This window comes from Protomyctophum parallelum, assembly GCF_964188405.1.
Source record: "Protomyctophum parallelum genome assembly, chromosome: 13".
Classification (NCBI taxonomy): domain Eukaryota; kingdom Metazoa; phylum Chordata; class Actinopteri; order Myctophiformes; family Myctophidae; genus Protomyctophum; species Protomyctophum parallelum.
Genome location: NC_139708.1, coordinates 24006570 through 24017307, shown reverse-complemented (window position 1 = coordinate 24017307; position 10738 = coordinate 24006570). Strand labels below are relative to the sequence as shown.

Below are 10738 nucleotides of genomic sequence, written 5' to 3'. Positions count from 1 at the left end.
TAATTATGTCAATGGGCAATGCCCATTGGGGTTTTTTTTAGATGATGGGTAAGAAGAGAGATATGTGATGTCAGGTGGTGTGGGCTAAGAAGTGGTCAGGGCTATATGAGATGTACAGTAAGTGCAAAGAGAGATGGTGAGGGAGGGAGAAAATCATTTGTACCAATTGACCAGACAGTAGACAGTAGTGTAACAGGTTAAGGTGAGTATAGAGATGGAAATGTTCTAGCAAGAGAAGCCAATGTATTGAGAATATGGGACATAGTATGGGTCAGGAAATATTTGTGACAGAAGGCTACCAGTGAGAGGGAAGATGTATACGATGGTAGTGAGACCAGCCATGCCGTACGGTTGGAAACGGTGGCACTGATGAAAAGGAGGCACAGCTGGAGGTGGCAGAATTAAGGATGCTATGGTTCTCATTAGGAGTGAAAAGGAAGGACATTATCAGAAATTACTGAATTAGAGGATCAGCCCAGGTTAGAAGGTTTGGGGATAAAGCAAGAGAGGTGAGGTTGAGATGGTTTAGACATGTGAAAAGGAGGGATGAGGGTACATTGGGAGAAGGATGCTGAAGATGTAGCTGCCAGGAAAGAGGATGGCCAAAGACGAGGTTTAAGGATGCTGTGAGAGATGACATGAAGGTGGCAGGTCACAGAGGAAGATGCAGAAAACAAAACCAAATGGGGTCCATGTGTGGTCCAACCCTATGGAATGTAAAATTCAAGCATGTGCTAATGAAAAGTATTTAAAATATATAGTTTTGATGCTCATCCTAGATCCTACTACCATAGGGGATGCAAAGCAATATGTCCGTTTATCCGTCCGACTTCTCCTACCAAATCACTCCGTTAGCACACATCTCTCTATGCACAAAAAATGATGTATGCCACAGAAATCCATCTGCACTACATTGCATCCATGTCATATTTACTGTACAAATATTGCTTTTGTATGACATACTGTTATTGCACAACATTTCACTGTGACACAAATTACATTACAATTTCCACATTAACCGACCCCTCCCCTTTTCCCTGCACGTGCACACACACACACACACACACGGTACTGTACAGTACACTATAGTATGTTACAGTACAGTATGGTAAAGTACAGTACGGTACAGTAACGTGCGGTACGGCATGGTACAGTATGATACCATAAAGTATGGTACAGTACAGTATGATGCCGTACAGTACGGTACGGTACGGTACGGTACAGTACAGTACAGTACAGTACAGTACGGTACAGTATGGTACCATGCAGTACGGTACAGTACGGTACAGTACAGTACAGTACGGTACAGTATGGTACAGTATGATACCATACAGTAAGGTACAGTACGGTACAGTATGGTACCATGCAGTATGGTACAGTACGGTACAGTATGGTACAGTACAGTACAGTACAGTATGGTACAGTATGATACCATACAGTAAGGTACAGTATGGTACAGTATGGTACAGTACAGTACGATACAGTATGGTACCATGCAGTACGGTACAGTACAGTACAGTACAGTACGGGACGGGACGGTACTGTACTGTACTGTACTGTACTGTACTGTACTGTACTGTACTGTACTGTACTGTACTGTACTGTACTGTACTGTACTGTACTGTACTGTACTGTATGGTATGGTAGAGTATGGTACAGTATGATGCCCTACAGTGCCGTACAGTATTATACAGTAGTATGGTACAGTACATCACAAAGGTATAGCCAAATATATGCTAAAATGCAAAACCAGTCTAATTTTGGTGGCCATCTTGAAATATCATGGATTTTTGGATGGCTCGGTTTAAAAAGTTAAAGAGTTGACCAAAGGAATGTTCACGGCAAATGTCACGCTTGTATCACCAAGCGAACAACCGTTCCAATGATCTGCTAATTGCACAAATTCTGTGTGTGTGTATGTCTGTAATCCATGTAACTCGAGAACTGTTCGCCCCACCGACTTCAAATTCGACACACACGTTCCACACACCCACAGGGAGTGCAGTGCCCGGTCTCGAGTCGGTCGGACCCACGGTTGTCCAGAACCGCCACAAAAGGCCTTTTTCATTTGGCGGCCATCTTGAAAAATGGTGTCCATTTAGTTTTTTCAAGTGGACAACGTACTTTTCTGAGAGAGTAGGTTCCGAAGCACTCGTGTGCCAATTTTGGTGCTTGTACCATAAAGTGAACGATTCTCATGAAATATTGACTTAATATCCTCCACTAATATGGCTCTACTACTCCATCCATACTCCTGAGAGTCCTGACTCCTGACCCAGATGAGCAGGCTGGTATCTTGCATAAAGTTGCATTGTTGCATTAGCCTATATAGCCATATTGCATTTAATTATTGCATGTAATTTACCGGCATGCAGACTCAATTATGTTATTAGTCTCCAAATGGATACAATTGGTATCCCAACTGAAAATGTCACTATTAAACTTTAGTTTTTTTCAACCAAGGTTCATGTTTTAGGTTGTTTTCCATTTGCTGCTTTCTTTAGTTTTAGGGATTTTAGCTGTTTTTGACAGGGGGGCGGGAGCATTTGAGCATGGGACTAAATAGCCTATATATTTTATTGCAACATTTTATAGCGATTTTCTTTATTTATTATTTACTATAGTCCTACTAGACCCCAATAAATTACATCTGGCCACAAAAGATTACAGGATCTACTGAATGTGAAGGTAGCCTACTGGGGGGAAGCCACACTGTGTGTCATAGGCTCAATATGTCAGTTTGACACATTCAATTGCTCACTTGTTAACAATGAAACCACCACCAGCCAAGAAGAGATTCATAATTCATGAATCATAATTGAATCATAATTGTCACGGGGGATAAGAACTCGTCTCTGCAGGCTTTTTCCATTTCTCCAAAGGAGATAGACAGTCACCACTCTATAGTCGCCAATTTGTCAGTAAGGGGTTTGTCATTCAGATTTTTAGGCGGATAGCACACTATCCCCACAGTTGACATAGCCTAAACCTAAAGGCCTATTCATAGTCTGGATTTTCGGTGGTGAGGTGACCACTGCTCCGGTGGTGAGCTGACCACCGGAGCTGAAATAACGTTGAGCGGTGGTGAGTAAAAACAGAGAGAAGGGCTGGAGCGGTGGCGGTGGTTTGCTCTTCACCGCGGCTCGTGACGTCATGTTGTAGTTCGGTGGTCACCTCACCACCGAAAATCCAGACTATGAATGAGCCTTTATTCTTCAAGCTCTACCAGGCAGCAGATCGATGAGCTCTCTCATGTAACTGTGAGTTTCCCACGCAGCCACCTTTGTCTCTGTTATCAATACTATGTGTGTGAGGGCCTCTCAGTGCTTGTGCAGGACAGTTGCATCCATCATTTTCTGGGTCACACAGGTACCGTAGGGACTTTGGCACTACAGGTCTCCTAACAGGGTCTGCATAATGATATGGTATAGTAATCCTTTATTACAGAAAGACAAACACCCAACATTGTATAAAGATTAATGAAAATGAAAAATTGCCTTCACAGTTAATAACCACCATGAAAAACTATATCCCAAAATAGTAGGCTAACAACAAAGGTGTTTTGGCTGGAAAGCACATTCAGTAATGGTAGCCTAAACAACCAAAATATGGCTTAAGGGAAAGACAACGTAATGACAGTTGGCCTTGGAGAAGTTGCTTTGTTGAGCTTAGAGATGTGACACAGAGGTGTGGTGAGTGGTATATGTTACTGCAGTGTTACAGTGTTACTGCAAGTGTTGCTAGAATTTCTCTCACCAATGGTCTTGTCTTTTTGATGCAACTTGTCAGTGGTTGAAACTTGAAGTTGTACGAGAAATTCCAGAAACGCTACTTATAACTAAATCTGATACGCAAGCAACTGCACCCAAGAAAAAGGTGTGTTAGTTATTCGCCAATACCAACAATAATCTGAAAGAAAGCTTATCATATCCTACAGTAGACTACCTCATTTGAACTCAATAGATATAAACAGTGGTGGAGTGTAAATAAGTACATTTACTTAAGTACCGTACTTCTACTTAACTTCTACTTCACTACAGATCTCGGATCCAAAACTATAAGCCTGCTCTGTAACTGGGTGTGGTTGTTCTCTGCAGTAATAAAATGGTGTAGGCCCACTGCCTATCTGTCCGGTTACACATTACAGGCAACCTTCAGACTCATAAACACGGAAAACACTCCCATTTGCCACCACTCATTCAACATCATGTTTTCTTTAAACAAGGACCAGGAAAGTAGAGACTGAGGAAGGTCTTGAGGAAATTAATTTGTTCAAAAATCTATCTGCTTTACAGGATTTCGGCATCAGGCACGTTGGCTTAAAGAGGGTACAGAAATTGAAATGGCAGCAAGAGATCTATCAACTTGTGAGTGGTGATTTCATATAGCTATATATTTGTGTTGAATTTGATCAATTCTGAGCATGGCATCTTTAACTCCAATCACATGACTGTAAATGACATTCATGACATAACATTTCAACATTTTGTTTACAAATTGTGCCTATTACAGCAATACTGGCAAAATACCTTAAGTTATTCTTCTTTTTGGATCTGCAGATTGTGCAGACAGTACCATTTTAGCACTTTTACAACCGTAAACATGACTTACATGTATGAATGTATTCACAACAGATACTAATGAATATTAATCAGTATATTAGCATTAGTATTATAATTTCTTCTTATTTCTTTCCCCTTTATTTACCTAGGGTAGTAGCTGAGCACAATTAAGTGCTCATTTTCAGCAACGCCCTGCACATAGAAACACACAGACAGACACACGCATTAAAACCTGCATGGAAGCTGACCAGTACAACCTCAGTCTTATACTGTTGGCCACTAAGCAGCTCCACTGCGCAGTTGGGGGTTCAGTGCCTTGCTCAAGAGCACTTCAGTGGTGTTGCGTGAGTGATGACCAATCACTTCCCGACAAAAATTTTTCCTGCCCCTCCGGGGAATCGAACCGTCAACCTTTCGGCAACAAGGGCACTCCTCTAACCTAACCCTTAGGCCACCGGCACGGCTGCCCAATTATTTATCATTAAATAATATGTGGCTGTCTTAATTATGTTCTAGCTTGTTGATGTTGTTGATACAGTGAATATGTATCCATTGTATCATACTGTATAGGTAGGGATATAACTGCTAGGCTAGACTGTGACAATGCTTGCTTTGTTGTCATTTTATTTTTCCCGATTTTGTCTTTTCGTTTTCTTGTATTCTTGTCTGTCTTTTGCTTTTGTATTGCATCTTTACTTTTTCTTTTTTCTTTTCTCAACTTGGTGACAAATTGAACCGTGGTAACACAACACAAACATTTAACATTAAAACATAATAATCTTCCCCTCCCTCTATCCCTGTCCCTGTGTATTGCTTTCTTTCCTCTGTTATATAGGGGACAACAGTGGGTGCACATCCCACCTAAGAATTGTCTTGCTCGGTGGGCGAAACTCTGGAAAGAGTGCTGTGGGGAACCTCATCCTTGGCAAAGAGGAGTTTGTCATCAAGGAGAGGACCACCTGCTCCAGGAGACGAGGTGTGGTGGCAGGCAGGCGGCTCACCGTGGTGGACACCCCTGGATGGTGGTGTGACTTCAGTGCACAGGACACCGCCGAGCTGGTGAAACGGGAGATTGTCGGGAGCATCTCTCTGTGCTCACCGGGACCACACGTGTTCCTGATTGTTGTCAAGAGGAGCTCCGCCTTCTCCGGAAAACGTCAGAGGGCACTGGAAGAACACCTGGCCCTCCTCGGCAAGAACGTCTGGAGCCACAGCATTGTTCTTTTCACTGCCAGCGATTGGCCAACGCGTGCCGCAGCAGAGGGACCCGTGAAGACGGAATCGAAGGCCCTTGAGTGGCTCGGTACAAAGTGCAGGTGTCACAGTGTCATCTTTAGTAGAGATAATGTCAGCACTCGCGTCAGAGAGCTACTGGCGAAGATACAAGGACTCATAACGGAAAACGGAAACAGGCCTTTTGTAATGGAGGAAAGCATCCTCCAAGCAATTGCAGGACAGAAAAGGATAGTGGAGGAAAGGGCCCAGCAAAGGTTCATGAGGATGAAGAAACAGAGAGCTGTCCTACAAGGTAAGTTACGTTTATTTGCTTTACTTTAACCCATTAAGACATGAGGCTGATTCTGCAAATGCCTTTTAAATCAGTAGTTCGCAACTTCTCACACTTTCAAGATTTAAAATATTTTATCCAAAAATAGAAGATGTACAAGCTCGTAGATCTGCTGAAATGCAAAAAACTAAAATCACAGATGCCTTCCCAGTTTTAATGGGTTAAACACTTTGGACACTATCATTATTTCATTTTTTAACAGTTTGAGTGACAGCAACACTTTGAAAACCCCCCACAGAACAGTTGCACGGCCTCTTGGACGTTCAAATTGTGCTGCTTGGAGCAAAAGGTTCCGGAAAGAGTTCAGCTGTGAACACAATCCTGCACAAAGAGCAAAGCCTGGGACTGAGCGGCAGGACAGCCCAGTGTGTGATGAGAAGCAGTCCTGTCTTTGGACGACATGTCACTGTGGTCGACACGCCGGGCTGGTGGATGAACTACTATGCTACAGAAACTCCCATGTTTGACCAGAGGGAGATAGTGCGTAGTCCATCTCTCTGCTCGCCGGGGCCTCATGCCTTCCTGCTGGCCATTCGTGTGGACAGGACGTTCACGGAATCCTATAGGAGAGCCGTGCAGGAACACCTGGAGCTCATCAGTGAGCGAACGTGGACACACGCCATCGTTCTATTTAACTTTGGGGACTGGCTGGGGGAGACGACAATAGAGCAATACATTGAGAGCGAGGGGGAGCCTCTTCAGTGGATTGTTGAGAAGTGTAGCAACAGGTATCATGTTTTCAACAATAAAACCAGAGGAGATGGGTTCCAGGTCAGACAACTGATGAGCAAGATAGAGGAAATGGTGTCTGGTAAGAGTGGGGTTCATTATGAAATGGAGTGCAGAGTGATTCAACAGCTAGAAGAGACAATGAGGACAGATGAAGAGAGAGTCAGGGAGAGATTGATGGTGCTGCAGAATGGAAGACAAATGGCAAGGTCTCAGCGTGGTGCGTTAATAATTAATTCAAGTGATAACTAAATGAGTTTGCTTTACATTTCGAACATATAAATTAGTTTAAAGGACCACTTTTCAACTTATCTTCATACAATTGGTCCTCACTAATGTTTGTGATAAAATAGCACTATTCTTTTTCCTATGCAGTTTGTCTCATAATTGGGCTATGGGCAGTTCAGAAACCCATCCACCAGTTTCCCCATTTAACCCATTAAGATTTCTTTTAACAATATTTGTTTTTTTAATATATTTAGTTTTTTATTATCGTGAGAACGATGGCTTCCATTATCGCATTGCAACTTTTCAGGAATAGAAAGCCTGCAGTTTCTATTAGCGTGGATTCCCAATCGATGATGTCACTGGTGGACAGGTTTCTGAACTGCCCACAGCCCTCCTATGAGACACAGACTGAGTAGAAAAAACTGGTGGCATTTTATCATGAACATTAGTGAGGACCAATTATATGAAGGTAGGTTGAAAAGGGGTGAAGTGGTTCTTTAAGTTTTATTAATTTACATGTGAAGGCTTATAGAGTAAGGTTTGTTCTTTTGTCATATAACAAACTTCCATCCTGTTCCTACGCAAAATGTTTTTTATTATTTCTCCCAGAAAAGCTGAACCGTCTTCCAGAGCTGAGAATGGTGCTTATGGGAGGCAGAAACACAGGCAAGAGCTCATCTGGAAACACTATCTTGGGCAGAGAATGTTTCAATACAGAAAACCAAACTACTGTCTGTGATGAAAGACAGGGCAAAGTCAGCGGTAAAACAGTGACAGTTGTGGATACACCTGGCTGGCAGTCAATGACCCCTGACCTCCTGAGAGCCTCTTCAGCATTTGGGCTTAGCGTTATCCTTCTGGTTGTCAACGTCAGCTTCTCTTTCACTCTCTCTCTTGGGGAGGCAATAGCTAAACAGCTGGAGACGTTAGGAGAGGAGACATGGGGCCGAGCCATGGTCCTGTTTAGCCATGGAGACTGGCTGGGCGCCACAACCTTAGAGCAACGCATAGAGAGTGAGGGAGATGCACTGCAGAAGCTTGTTGAGAGGTGTGGGAACAGATACCATGCCCTGGACAATAAGAACTGGCTAGATGTGGCCCAAGTTAAGGAGCTACTGGACAAGGCAGAGGATATGCTAGTGGAGCAGAGACTGACTATTCTCCAGAGAGGTGTCCCAATAGGGAAGAACATCACCGTAAACCATGACGGCCTGTTACTGGATGGAGTGACACACCACGAGGTGGCGCTCAGGAGCCATTCAGATCAGCATTCCCATAACAGTAAGTACACTTCATACACACAAAATGGATGAAACCCCATGAATAAATTCAAAACATTTGTTTGTTTGTTATTGTTTAAACACAGTTACCGTGTATTGAAAATGGCTGGATTCATATTTTAATAATAGCTGTTTGGTGATCATTGTACGTGATGCAACCACATGCAGTCAACCATATACTTTCTTTCACAGTGAACGAGTTAGCCACAGTTTATGTTCCACTAGCATCCTGTTCAAGAGGCTCAGATGTCTGTGGTCAAGAGGTGGCAGTACCAGACACTGTGGCAGAGAGGAAAGCAACAGCAAGCCTAACCATAATGGACAGACACAGCTTCATGTCCAGCATGGCTGCTGTGATCCGTGGTGATGAGGGACTGAGGTCGGCTACAGAAGGCATACAGACACTAGTGGTAAATCTCCCCGAGTGGCTGTCTACTGCTGCGCATCCACACGGCTGCATGCGACTAAGCCAAGTAAGTCCATTTCTTCCACCCAGGCGAACCAATGACTGCTCATTGGTTCTGATGTTACCGTTAGAACGGCCTCAGACAGAACATGACGTTCTAGAAGAGGAAAGGGAGGGTGCTATCGGTGTACATTCCCTCTGCCATCCCATGCTGAGAGAGAGGACTCTTAAGAAGCTGGCCACATCAGGTGGTCTGCAGGCGTTGATTGACCAATGGGGGACCAGTGACTTGGAGGAGCTGGAAGCCTTCATTGACTACTACTTTGAGATGGTGTGGGAGCAAACTATGGCTGCAGAGGTGGCTGAGCAACAGGACTGTCCCACTGACTTCCTGCAACAAGAGGCTCTCGCAGAAGAGCCAGGCCAAGAGGTGTTGTCATCCATTGACAAGAAGCTGTCCAAGCTGGATCTCCTTGAGGGGATTCAGAGGGACATGAGAGAGCTGAAGCAGAGCCTGGAAACCTTGTGGAGGACCACACAGGACCTCTGTGTCAAAAGCAAAGAGGAACAGGAGCCATCAGCACCTGACACAGAAGAATCAAAAGATAAAGACTGAGGATGTTTAAGCTACTTTAATGATGTGCTATTTCATCAGAAAGATTTTGATGTGAATTTGTTTCAGATTTTTCTTTTTTTTTAATACTGTTTTTATTAGGCATTTTTTGTATATGACAACTTATATGACAATCTTTGACAATAATAATGAGTTATTCAGTTATAAAATGAAAGATAAAGACAGGTAATGTAAATTCCACATACAATACATAATAAAAAAGATATATAAATGTGATAAAAACAAAAAAACAGTTAAACAACGACAAATGTGAACAGACAAACAAAACAAAGACCACAGGACAGACACTCTTGCTCTCAAAACTTTCCCAACACGTTGTTGTAAATTAACAGAATTACAGACATTTCTTTTTAAATGAGAATAAATAAAATAAAATAAAATCCTCAGTTCCTTTTTTTTCTTTACTTTTCTTTCCAATTTTCTAATATGTTATCTATTGTGTAGGAGGGGTTAGCGTGCACCTATTGAAATGGTCAATGAAGGGTTGCCATGTCTGGTAAAATCTATCTTCACTCCCTCTCAATTCAAACTTTATCTTTTCCAATTGCAAGTAGTGCATAACATCTTTCATAAGTGTAGTGCTTGTTTCCAATTCAACAGTATCAGTCTGCGAGCCAGTAGAGTCACATATTTTACCATGTTATATTGGAAAGTAGACAGTTTGACCCCGGGCCCCCCGACCCCCAGAACTGCTGTCAGTGGATCCGGGTCAAAAGGTCTTCCAACAATGTCTGACAGTGATTTAAATATACTTTGCCAAAATGGCGACTGGCCACATCTGTCGCAGGCTGGATTCACATTTGGAAACATTCTGTTGAGTTTTTCCTTTGACAAATGTAACCTGTGTAATATTTTAAACTGTATAAGACCGTGCCTGGCACATACTGAAGAAGAGTGCACAAACTTTTGAGATGTAGACCATTGCTCGTCAGTGATAGATATTCCTAAGTCGTTTTCCCAAGCAGTTTTTAAATACTCCAATGAGGCATTATTATCTAAACATGAGAGAGAATTATAAATAATAGAAACACCTCCTTTGAGCAATGGGTTAGGTAGAAATATAGATTCCATTGATGAGTTGGGAGGTATGTTTGGAAATGAAGCAGTGTGTTGTGTTAAAAAATGTCGTATCTGTAGAAATCTAAAGAAATGTGATTGGGGTAAATTGAATTTGCGTCTTATTTGTTCAAAGGTCGGAAATAACCCATCAATATAAAGATCTTTGAAGGAGTGAATACCATTTCTATGCCACACTTTAAATAATGCGTCAGAAAGGGACGGTAAAAAAGCATGGTTAGCGACCAGAGGTGCGCGAATTTGTTTCAGAATTGA

The 10738-nt window shown here is 42.6% G+C and overlaps 1 protein-coding gene across 1 annotated transcript; it reads left to right on the top strand.

Annotated features, from left to right (window-relative positions):
• Nucleotides 1-4602: 4602 nt before the first annotated feature.
• Nucleotides 4603-9388, top strand: LOC310868560 (GTPase IMAP family member 8; the record flags this gene model as incomplete). The annotated part of the gene is made up of 5 exons (XM_083779018.1): nucleotides 4603-4621; nucleotides 5398-6090; nucleotides 6368-6940; nucleotides 7696-8367; nucleotides 8904-9388. 5 exons carry the CDS (start codon nucleotides 4603-4605, stop codon nucleotides 9386-9388), a joined length of 2442 nt encoding a protein of 813 aa, XP_083635144.1.
• Nucleotides 9389-10738: the final 1350 nt, after the last annotated feature.